This window comes from Oncorhynchus kisutch, linkage group LG13 (assembly GCF_002021735.2).
Source record: "Oncorhynchus kisutch isolate 150728-3 linkage group LG13, Okis_V2, whole genome shotgun sequence".
NCBI lineage: Eukaryota > Metazoa > Chordata > Actinopteri > Salmoniformes > Salmonidae > Oncorhynchus > Oncorhynchus kisutch.
Window position 1 is genome coordinate 64,131,679 of NC_034186.2, and position 12,671 is coordinate 64,144,349.

At 39.6% G+C, this 12,671-nt stretch overlaps 2 protein-coding genes across 5 annotated transcripts in view; both read right to left on the reverse strand.

The window, feature by feature from the left end:
• The window catches only part of LOC109901920 (aromatic-L-amino-acid decarboxylase-like), a 34,568-nt gene extending 33,737 nt beyond the window's left edge, over positions 1-831 (reverse strand). Inside the window, exon 1 of the mRNA XM_031786904.1 lies at positions 690-831. The gene's annotated coding sequence lies outside the window, so the exon portion shown is untranslated. The remainder of the gene's footprint in view (positions 1-689) is intronic.
• Positions 832-2,795: 1,964 nt separating this feature from the next.
• Positions 2,796-12,671, reverse strand: part of LOC109901918 (growth factor receptor-bound protein 10) — a 77,746-nt gene continuing 67,870 nt past the window's right edge. For all 4 annotated transcript variants that reach the window (XM_031786906.1, XM_031786905.1, XM_031786907.1 and 1 more), the window contains 9 exons: positions 11,987-12,124; positions 11,552-11,662; positions 9,630-9,725; positions 9,313-9,387; positions 8,906-9,022; positions 7,925-7,991; positions 7,724-7,811; positions 7,451-7,544; positions 2,796-7,269 (listed from right to left, as the gene is read on the reverse strand). In XM_031786906.1, the coding sequence (XP_031642766.1) occupies positions 7,123-7,269; positions 7,451-7,544; positions 7,724-7,811; positions 7,925-7,991; positions 8,906-9,022; positions 9,313-9,387; positions 9,630-9,725; positions 11,552-11,662; positions 11,987-12,124 (933 nt within the window). In that variant the 3' untranslated portion in view covers positions 2,796-7,122. The remainder of the gene's footprint in view (positions 7,270-7,450; positions 7,545-7,723; positions 7,812-7,924; positions 7,992-8,905; positions 9,023-9,312; positions 9,388-9,629; positions 9,726-11,551; positions 11,663-11,986; positions 12,125-12,671) is intronic.

Genomic DNA, 12,671 nt, shown 5'->3' on the forward strand with positions numbered 1-12,671 from the left:
AAAAAACCACAAAAGCAATTGCACTATAGTCTATCAAGCTGTTACGAAACACCACAGTACATCTACAGAAGCGTATCATTCTGAATGCCACCCATGCATGCAACACTCAACAGAGACATATGAACATTGCCCTCTTCTCTTAGAACAAAAGTGCTATCTAGAACCTAAAAGGGTTCTTCAGCTGTCCCCATAGGAGAACACTTTGAATAACTATTTTTGGTTCCAGGTAGAACCCTTTTTGTTCCAGTTAGAACCCTTTACTGAGAAGGTTCTACATGGAACACAAAAGAGTTTTACCTGGAACCAGAAATGGTTCTCCTATGGGGACAGCCGAAGAACCCTTTGGGAATTTGTAAGAGAATTTGTAAGTGTGTGAACAACCCAACATAGTCATTCGGGTGTTGTTGTTTCTATCAATCCTCTCTGCCAGAGCTGTACGTATCAAGTTAAGGAGTGCTGATATAGGAACAGTTTTAACCTTTGGACCATAATGACAAAGATGATATATACACCGGAGGGACCTGATCCTAGACCAGCACTCTTACTATGATACTGTACATACAGCACCTGGTGTGCATATATTCTGCAGCCCAGTAGAGACCTGCAGTCCTGAAAAACCATAAGAGTATTAGAGCGGTGGGTGGGTAGATGGTGGGTGGTAGTAGGTGGTTGGCGGTGGGTGTACTCACGTTGTCGGGCACAGTCGTGGTCGGGTCCTCCTCTCCTTCAGTCTTCATACACAGCAGCAGTGTGCAGTGGTGTACAGCAGGAGCGACGAGCACAGCTCTTTTATCTGCCCAGTGGCCCCCCTCAGCCAGCCAATGGGAGTGTGGCTCCTGGCCAAGGCAGTGTGCACAGGCAGGAAGGGCTGATTCACAAGGAGTTAATGAGATCCTACTAATTTTCCACACAGCCTGATCGACACAAAGGCTTAGTACACACCTGTTGCACGGCACTGTTATAACTACTATTGTTAATTGATATTACTGTTAGTATTAGCACTTACCAATTAAGCCTCATAATCTTGGGTTTTGGAAAGCAGTTAACTGACAAGCATAATTTCAACCAATGGGGTATAACTGTTTATTACATACTTATAAACCATCTATAAACTACTAATTTAACGTTTACAAACTACTTATAAACCCGGTTATGACTCATTTTAAGTATACCGTTTCGGTTGATATTTGATATAGTTAAATCAATAAACCAAACTCCTTTGTTGATTTGTGGTGGAAATCTGGGTAAAATGCATTACATTGATAAAGTAAATTGAAATAATGTGAACTATCTTGACTTTATACATTTTTACATTCAGGGTTAATATTTTAGACTTAACCCACTGTCAACAAGCTAAAACTAGTTCCAAAATCTATGTGGTTATGCATCCTCTAGGGTCTGTGGCTATCGTAATGCTTAAATACACATTTTAGTTTATACAGACTGGCCAGATGTCAATCTGATGAAAGACCTCAAGCAAGATAACCTGATACCTCGTCATCTGAAAATCAGAGTACATCTCAATTCTCATCTGCATAACCTGGATGTTGATTTATCTACATTCTCTTATGGGGCCTGGATGATTGCTCCATTCTTATGCTGCATTCATAACCACGTGGCAAAGTGGTAATTACCAATTGTGAAGTTGAGAATACGAGTTAGATGAATTCACGTCCCTTGAACTTGAGAAACGTTGACTAATGGCAAAAAAGCCACATCAACCATAAACTAAAAGTACAGCTAGTGCTCGCAAACAAATTAAAGTGTTCACAAACCAAATGAATAAATCATGTTTTGTTGTTTCATTTAACTGCCGAAAATACTGTTATAGAGGTCATATCCTTAGTGGATTACGTCAGAGTTCAGCATGGGAGAAGTCGGTGCTCAGGGATAATAGAACAGTTTCCTAGTAATTACCATTTGGAGGGGCGGTCAAGTGGATTTTTCTTTACAGTTGTATGCTTGTATTTACGAATTTACAAGATGTTATTAACACAGCATTAGGTCTGTATAGAGTACACTTCTCAGCTCTTAACCGTTTTGTGCCAACATCTGTAATGCTTTGAATGAATATTGATTGCTGGGACGTGAACAATCATGAACATTTGAAAGTTAGTTCATGACATTTGTCTCTTAAAGGGGTAATCTGCAGTTGCTACATCATTTTTTGGATTTATAAATGAAGTTAAAATAAGTAGCTTCCCACTGATTCTTGAAGAATATAACTTATAAATGCCTCATGAGCTTAATCCAACTGTCGTACCCCCACCAGAACCCAAAACATAAGCTTGTTTTACTGCAATGTTTGTAAACAAAGAAAATGTAAACAAATGGCATGGCCTCAAAACAAACATGGCCTCAAAACAAACTTTAATTGCTATATCATGGTCAGTCCTTGCATCCATAGCTCTGTCTATGAATTTGAGAGTAGTTACTCCAGCCCCATCCCTCAGCTTTTTACTGAAACATAGTGTGGGGAATATGCTTTGTTATTGTTTCAATGGATGATTGCCCATTTAAGTAGAGTATTTGATTCGCTATAGTAGTTGTCTGCCATCTAGTGGGCAAACAGGGTGAAGTACAAACCCATTTCAAGCAGACATTTCAAGCTAGATGGAAATATATAACTAAACTCATGGAAAATTGCAGTAGATTTGTAATCCCATCTAGAAGTAGGATTTGCAATAGTATTCAAAAGAAACCAAATGATTTGCAAATAGAGTACAGTGATTTAAATGCATTTGTAATTACCTTGATGAGGACTTCCCTACCAAGACAAAACAGCACAGCTTAAATGAATAGCAATGTATTAATGTTTTATTCTAATTACAATAAACAGAACATATCAGTCCCTTATTTGTACAAAAATACCTGAAAAGGTTACAATTAAGATATATAAGCCATTCAGCTATTTACAGATCGAAGCAAAGCACAGTATGAATACAGGATCTTTCTCTTAAAAAGAGATACAGGTTCTTGTTTTTTGTTGCATTCCCTGAAATACATAATGGTTTATATTTATATAGATCTATATATATTTGCTTTACTCCTTTGTACAGTCACTGTATCTTGCATTGTGACAATATATGCAAAGCACAAGAGTCATTATCGATCACTGGAAAAGGTTCCCATGAACGGTCCAAAGTCAGCTCTGGTTTAGTGCAGAGAAAAAGGTCATCAGAGGCACCTGCTGCGTTTTAGGCTTCTTGGGACAAACAGACTTACACAAAAGAAAAGAGGACACCTTAAATCAACTGTGCTGTACTACTGGTTTGGAGAAACTACTGGTATGCTGAAAGAATATCATAAAGGCCAAACTACTTACTAAAGAAAATATTGTTTGGTGAAATACTATTAACCCCAAGTTGATCAAAATAACTACACAATGTATTCGTTGCACATACAAAATGTCACTGGTCTGACGATATGACCAGTTTTCAACAGGCTCCATGTCAACCCTGAGCAACCCAGTTACATTCATTTCTCTGACATAGAAAAGTACATTTACTCAATTCACTACTTTGCAGGTGATTCAATGTCACTAGCAACATTCTACTAGTTCATAGCAAGACACTATGTGAGAGAACTCGCCTCTGATATGAATGTTTCTGAATATGAAAAACACCTATGTATCTGTATCTGACAGGCCTAAACAGTTAGTGTTGAGAAGTCAGTGATGTCTGAGTAGCTTAGGATGACTTGCAGGAACTATGAAAAGATGCATGCCCAAGCCAACTCCAGTTCCATACCAGCAACATTTCAATATTACAGACATTTGTGAAGGTTTTTACATGAGAAACACATAAGAAACAAACTCGATATGCACATTAAACCAAATGATAAAAACCACTAAAATAAATCAAGTTTCTTCATTTCATAAGTAGTTAAGAGTAAGCCAATGCGGTAATAATAGTGATCTGTAACCTAAATACAGTGTTGCATCTACATGGTTTCATATGCTAATATGGTACATTGATTCAGTACACAACTTTTACATGAGTTGCATATAACATTGTACAGCTAAGATTACCACCAGAGGAGGCAATTCTAACCGATTTCTACTGAAATCATTATGACCAATGGGAAGGTATATTGTCCAACGTTTTGACCGAATTTAGCATAGGAGAAGGAAACAGCTTTGGCACCTAACCTGCTCATTGTATAGTCATAATGATGCCACACCCAGAGCCCCACATTAACATATATTATATATTCACGGCTCTGGTCACACCCAATAAACAGTGAAGTGTAGCTCTCAAAATTCCATGGAAAAGGTACTGCAGTGGGCATCTAGTTGTGCCATCACATCCAAGCCTCTCTAATTGGATAATACACACTATGCTGTGGAAAAGACTTGGCCATTTAACGTACTGTACACCAAGTATTGTAAAGGTATAGCTTCACTTCTGACAAGAAACAAAGTTCTGATTAACGCACAGTTTAAAGAGTGAACATTCTGTAAAATGGAAGACAACTAACTGTAATGAAAAGGGACAGAGCAACTGAACTGACAGCTCAAAAAACTATGAATTTGAAAATCAACTTATGAATTAAATATCCAGATATGAAATTCGTTCGATTGACAGCATCAGTGAAAGTCACACTTAAGAAGAGGTCAAATATTTAAATATGGTAAAAAAATAAGTTTTTTAAAGTAAACTAATTCAACCTGTGTGTTTGAAATATTCTTGAGGAGTTCATGTGAAAAGATTTCCTAAATGTAGAAGAACGTGTGAGAGAAAGGCATTAAACTGAATATCGATGTGAAACGCACTGTGACTGAAATATTAGTGACTTTTATTCCCCACACTTTTTCTACTGTCACCAATTTGGAATGAAAACCATTAGGGAACACCACTTGAATGTTACTTCATAGTAAGTGTTGGTGATAAAATAGTTTGAGTGTTCAAACATAAAAAGCCAGAAATGAATTATAGGCTTTGTAATAGATGCTATGTAATAATTACACGGTTCAATCATTCCATGGTAATGATAAAACAGTAACGAACAGCACTGAGAAAAGAGCTACATTTCAAGTAATCACTCACATCTAGATAAATAAATACATTTGCGAAACAATACTTGAAATGATTGAGTCATTGCATCTTATTTTTTGAAATGTCATTGTGCAGAACTTGTAGATAGTGTGGCTAATATTCTGTATCTGAATCTATCCAGCTTAAGACACCATAAATAAAATAAAAAGATGGCTCTTTCTTAATGTTGCGTTACAGGTAAAAACATCTTTACAAATCTGTGTGTTCACTGCAACCTTGGACGAGGCTTCCACTTCAGGGTATCATCCATTACTAGGGCTTCACAGTGTCTGTTCTAAAAACAATCATTCAATCACATCATGGAAAAGAAAAGCAACAAGTCCAAAATGAATGGACTTCGGTCTCAAATGGCACCCTATTCCCGATATAGTGCACTACTTTTTGACCAAAGCCTTATGGGCCCTACTCAAAAGTAAGGTAATGCACTATGTAGGGAATACGGTGCTGTTTGGGACGCACACATGAAATAAGAAGATGGGTCCTCACAGCAGATGAGTCGATTGATTCCAGTTCAATTCTACAGACAGCACAACAGACAGACCGACCTTGGACTGTACACATCAACTCTGAGCTAGACAGATCCCTCTAGTGGATCATAAGAGGTTGGTGTAGTGGTTATATTTCCCTGTGTTCTGACGGAGGGAATGCAAACAGGTGGGTTTAAAAGAAAACTGTGGCACCCTCCCCATTGGCCTAAGTTAGGTTTTAGTCATATAATCATAACCATGTCTTCAGAGTGCTTACAACATGGAATTACAGTCCACAAGATGGCCATATGCTTTCCAATGTTTTACATGTAGATTATTATTGCATTGACACCAAGAGAGACCCAAGAGCAGAGCCTTCCTTGGCTGTTATGTTGCTTGTTATCACCTGAGGAGCAGCTTGGTAGCCTAGTGCCATTCTGAATACGTACTGTAGGCAACAACAGAAGGGTTGGTTATAGCACACAGTATAGGACTAGGCTAGCAGCGTGGACCTCAACAGCTACCTATTACGGGGACTTAAATGAGTGGATGAGACGGGGAGTGAATGAATACCTGTAGTAGTTTATATTTTGGGGGGGAAGTTCATGTGGTTGTATGTGGAACACCGGATGGTCGAGCTGATGATGGATTGATTTAACACTGAACTGGATGTAGTGATTTAGTTGTTGTTGTGTGACTATTAGAAATCTATACGCTCCAGACTACTGATAAGAAACTAAAACGGACTATGAACACATTTGATGATGCAGTACTAAAATGTTATGAACACAACAGCCTGTGAGGTCACCAAAGAAAGAAAGAAATGAAGAAAAGTCCTAAGAGAGTGGAATGAATGGATCCTGTGTAGTCCTTGAGTATCCTTCAGCTCCATCCTAAGTTACCAGCTCCAGCCTCTCCTTTCCCACAGCTTGACAGAGACAGCTGGCCTCGTGATCTGTCTCATGATGTTCTTTTTACGAATATCAGATTGTCCATCCATCCCTCCAACACAGGAGGGATTTGCCATTGTTGGTAACGAGAAAAATGAGACAGTAGAGGAATTCTTCTTCAGTCAGTGTGGAAAGGCCTGTTCCCAGTTTCACAAACGCCAAACTAGAAAACAATCAGCTTTTCAAAAAAAGTTTGTAGTATAGACGATTTGTAACACAAAAAAATACTTTCATTATGTAAAAAAGTGACCCAGACTAAACAAAGTCCTGATGATTGGACAAGGAAAATAAAAACTACTTTGATCTCATAAACTGTCACTAAACCGTGTCAGTGGATCAGAGCTTATTGGTGACTATGAATACAAACTTGAACATGTTTTTGTTTTTTATAAGAGTTAATAACAACGTGGTGCAGCTTTTTGCTTTTATTTTTTGCTTCTTTATCTCCTCCTTCCTTCCGGAACAGAGGTCACTGAAGTCCACTAGAGTCCATCCTAACCCCCTAACCACTCCGTCCTGTTCCATCCGCAGTCTCTGGCAGCTCATGACACAACATGACACAACATGAGTTCATCACATCAGCTTCTCCTAAAGAAAAAGTATTGAGTTTGTTTTTAGGCAGAGTCCGGTCAAGTCATAGGTCAGGGGTCATAAGGCTACGAGGGTGCAGGGATGCTTGAGTTTACAAGGCAGGACTCCTCTGTTGAGCTGGTAGAACTCCACCAGCTGGATCAGATCGGTGAATTTGGTGGACCCGTCGTCAAGGCTGAAGAAGATCTGGCCGTCCTCTTCACACTGCAGGACGGACCATAGAGACAACAGTCAGGTGAGAACAACAGGAAGTAATGAACAACAAAAGTTACTTTACTCCATAAAATTGTTGGCTGTTTTACTTGGTTTTCTAGTGTGCCTGTAGACATAAGAGAGAGGGGGAGGTCAAAGAGAGAAGCCCAGAGGCAAGGTAAAGCTCACTTACCGGTAAGATCTGGAAATGCTTAATTTTCTGGTGATGGCACAGTGTGAGGACAAAGGCCTTTGGGTTGCTTTGACTGTCCCTCAAGAGAAACAACCTGAGCAGAAAATCAGTCTTTGGTGAAAACGTCAACGTCTGTCAAATTTACAAATTTAAATCCAACATATGTTAGCATGTGGGCTGGACATTCTGAAGATGCAAGACACTTTAATAACGAAATAAATCCTGATCAAATATTAGGTTGGCTGTGTGGTTGCAGAGACTGAGGAGCCTTACCCGTCCACCTGGCCTTGTTGGTGGATCATCCGATGGGACTCTTCTCGCGTTATCCGCCCATGGAACCACAGTTGTGTTCTGTGAATAACTGGACGTGGAAGTGGAAAGGAGAGCTTTAGGACAGGGTCAAGGCTTTATCTACACAGAATGTAGCCAACTCAAATAACACAGGGATTGTGAGAACTTATGTTGTTGAATTACCTGAGTTTAATAAACAGGGATGTAGTGGACTGGGACTACCTAGAATGTTCATCCGTTGACTTCTCTTCTGAGATACAGAACAAACAAACATGGATTAGTTTGTTAATAAAAAGGTTCTCCGTGACGGAGAGCATGATAGCTTTGTGACAAGCATGACCCAAAGAACAGTTGTTGCACTCTTGCTCAGATTATTTATAAAATCACCAACGTTTCAGCAGTAAGTTTTCTTTCAGACCATAAGGTCATATAAGCATTGTAATATCTTAATAACATCGGAGTCGCATTGTGGTCACGTTGTAGTAACATTGCTGTAACGTAGCTACGTTGTAGTAACATTGCTGTAACGTAGTTACGTTGTAGTAACATTGCTGTAACGTAGCTACGTTGTAGTAACATTGCTGTAACGTAGCTACGTTGTAGTAACATTGCTGTAACGTAGTTACGTTGTAGTAACATTGCTGTAACGTAGTTACGTTGTAGTAACATTGCTGTAACGTAGTTACGTTGTAGTAACATTGCTGTAACGTAGCTACGTTGTAGTAACATTGCTGTAACGTAGTTACGTTGTAGTAACATTGCTGTAACGTAGCTACGTTGTAGTAACATTGCTGTAACGTAGCTACGTTGTAGTAACATTGCTGTAACGTAGCTACGTTGTAGTAACATTGCTGTAACGTAGCTACGTTGTAGTAACATTGCTGTAACGTAGTTACGTTGTAGTAACATTGCTGTAACGTAGCTACGTTGTAGTAACATTGCTGTAACGTAGCTACGTTGTAGTAACATTGCTGTAACGTAGCTACGTTGTAGTAACATTGCTGTAACGTAGCTACGTTGTAGTAACATTGCTGTAACGTAGCTACGTTGAAGTAACATTGCTGTAACGTAGTTACGTTGTAGTAAGGTTGTATTATTGTTGTAGAACCATTGTAATAGTAATATTGTAGCACGGTTGTAGTAATGTTGTAGAAAGAGACTCACCCTCCAGGCATTGCCCTCCTCCATGGCAGCGCTCTGGGCCTCCAAGGGATTGTCGATCACCCTGCCTATCCTTCCTGAGAAATCCATGGCAACCAGAGAATTCTCGGACACACTCCGCTAGGGGGAGACAAAGCAGTGTCAATGTCAATATACTTCCAATGTAGAAAATGCCCGGTTACAGTACTAGGGCTATTTCTCAGTTGTCTGTCATTGAAGTCCTCCTCTCTCCTCAGATGCACTGGACAGGGAACCTAGCGGTTAAGAGTGTTGGGCCAGTAACCAAAAGGTTGCTGGTTCGAATCACCGAAATAGAGGACACAAAGAATCAAGAAAGACAACCGAGAAAGAGGCTGGATGTTAACAACAGTTTGGCTGGCACCTGTAAGGAGCTAAAAGGAGAGGCTTACCACTGGTGTTGAAAAGTGTGACAGAGTTTTTCTCTGCTGAGGAATCTTGTAGTTCTGATAGAGGACTATTCCATACTGTGAAGAATAAGGAGAATATCCACAAATGAAAAGGTTTGCTTTTGTTTGGGTTAAGTCAACCAATAGGAAACCTTACAAAATATTCATCAAATTCATAAAGATAGATAGTTATACCATGCTACTTTGAATATTGACTCTCACAACAACCCAAGTGAACTGGCATCTGATACAACCCTCTGGTAATAACTGAGGCACTACTTTTGCAGTGTATTGAGGGCTTGTTGTCATGGCGTTGGTACCTTGAAGAGTCTGAAGGCTGTCATCCAGGATGTTCTGCTCTGTTCGTCTTCAGTACACAACATCCTCAACTCTTTCAGCTCAGTCCTCTTGTTGGGCTGTCAATTAACACACAACAACCAATTAGAGAGACCAAATAAACACCCCATAATTAGAAACAACCATTCAGACAGTATGGTTGTACTAAAACCCTCCTCCCTCGTACACTAACATATCCCATGAGATGATAGATGATCTTGTTCAGGGTTGGCGGGCGGGACTGTAATCCATTATGTTAATAGCAAAATATTGTAATCAGATTACAGATACTTTTGAAAAACTGGATGATTACTTCTCGGATTACTTTGAATCCACCTGAGCGAGTCAGAGACCACTATGATGACACACCAAATGTGTTAGATGGCTTGCGGGAAAAGAGCAGGAATGGGCTTTTGTAGGCTACAGTCCAAAGATTGTTCAACTTGAATAAATGCGTAGAAGTAAGGATGACAGTAGTGGTGTAGCCTACAGGCGATACGGATATCACGTATTATTGATATCTACATGGCACAACGATGTGAATCACACCGCTGCTCTCTCTATTAGTTATTTACTCATTACGGATTGTGATTGTTGTAGATGGCTATTTACAAATGCTTATGTGTATTTTAACCCAATAATGGTTGAATTGAAGTTTAAGCTGCCTATCAATCATTGTTTTTGCAACCAGTTGACAGCGAGTGAAAAAAATGCACTCCCTCAACAGCTGTATAGTGCGGATCCCAGCCTATGGAATAAAAGTTTGAGTTGCTCCCTTCTAAACTCCTCTGTGGTATTGTGCTCCATACTGTCGAAAACAAGTTTAATTTAAGAAGACCACAAGTGGGGCTTTTATTGCTCAATCTAATTTGTGGGGATTCAAAATGCCCATGGGCCTAATGGATACATGATCAAACTCACACACTTAGACTTAAACAGCTGCAAATGATCCAGATACCAAAGTGTCACCAACAAAAACGTATACAATAGGCCTATAGCAAATGCAGCATACGGCATACATTTTTTACATGCAAATAGCTCTTTTCAGGAAGCTCTCAAAGCATGCCATTCCATGAGAGCAGCATTTATTTATTTTACTTGAAGCAATGAGCCCAATCAGTCCTCCATGAAAACAAAAACAACAGAGTAGGGCTGGCTAATAAGTCCTTTGTTCTTGGGTTGTGCTCGGGTAAAACAATTTGCCTAATCTACACTTCCATATTTCTAGGTCTTATTCTTCAAGATAAAGGGGTATTAAATGAATTGGAATGACTAAATACTGTAGGCTAATTGTATTATTATCTGTATAAAATGAGAAAGAATGGATTAGAAGAAGCCAATTTATGTAACCTCTAACATTGATTTATCCTGCAATATATGTTGTTCAATTGGTAATATGTTTTTCTTCTTCTAATGCCTCTTAAGGGGAAGGTAATCTGCAAGTAATCAGATTACATTAATTACCGAGTTGAGGTAATCCAAAAGTGCTGTAACGTAGATATGTTGTAGTAACTAGTAACTGTAACAGATTACATTTAGAAAGGAACCTACCCAACCCTGATCTTGTTGCAGAATAAAATAGGATTTTGTTCGATTTTGGTTTGATTCTCTATCCATTTATTATATAGCCAGAAAGTGGGTCAACACAGAGCACACAATGGCAGCGAGGCCTGCCTCTCGTCAGGCATGTCTCAGCAAGATACAGGATGCATACCAAATGGCAACCTATTCCCTATATAGTGCACCATTTGGGAAGCAGACACAGTCTAGACACGACACTGTTCAATAACTGTAATAGGAGACGGCTTGTCCTCCATAGAAGACAGCGGAATAATAGACAACATATGAGCATCTGAATGACTTGCAATGCCTCGAGTGCAGAGGCCTTTCTTTCTCTTGAACGTACCTTTATACAGAACTCGTAGTCTGTCGGCGCACTGTGTAGCTTCTTGCCTGTTGTTACTGTGAAGACATTGCTGTCCTCCAGGTCTGCTAGTAACTGTAAATGCCTGGGCTCCTGTGGAGGATAAATCAATAGCCGATGTCATTTCATCACAAAGAAACGCAAGCCTGGAGGTAACAGAGAGCAGAGCTCCACTTAAATCAATAGCAGCATGTGTGGTTGTATGGGACATAGAGAAGGCAGGTCTCTCTGAGCAGCAAGAATGTACAGATGATTGAGGCAAGCAGCCTCTTAACTAGCAACTAAAGTATTAGACTTTGTAGGCCATTACTAGCGCAGTTTAAATGTGGGATATTGGCTCAAGGATTCGGCAATACAAGCCTAACACTAACAGAGTTAGTGTACTAAGCCTACAGTAGAAAGGGGTTGGCCAAATACCTTCGACGTTCCTTTCGTAGAAAAGTAAAGTCCTGAGCGTCTAAGGAACACATACAGCTTCTTCCAGGATTTCCTGCCCATCTCTTTCACGTATAAAAAGGCCTGGATCTCAGGACAACTGCTGGAGTTCAAGAAATTCTGAGAGAAGGAGAGAGATAGAAGGCGGCTTTAGCACAAATCAAACATCTTCATTTTCATGGGGCTTGGAGCCAGAAAACAAACATTTATATAACGAACAATCTTGGCATTCTTGTGATACCAATTTTTATGAGCCACTTTAAACATGGGAGAGAAATGTTCAGACAGATGTTCTGTCTTATGTAACAGTATCAACCAAGACACATACACACTACAGTATTAACCAAGACACATACACACTACAGTATCAACCAAGACACATACACACTGTAGAGACAGACAATTCAACAAGGAGTTCTGATTCTGACAGCAAGTTGTTGCAAGAACTGACTGGAGCGATAAGATAAGCACCTACTGGTTTTAACATGCCCTGCAGAATACAGAACTCTCTGCCACATTCAGACACTGTCTCCTGACCTGACAAGACACTAATTAAAGGTGCAATACGCCACTTTTTGACGACCCGACCAAACCGACATAGAAATTTAAGTTAAGGATCTGACATTCTCATTGAAAGCAAGTCTAAGAAGCGGTAGATGTGTTTTAT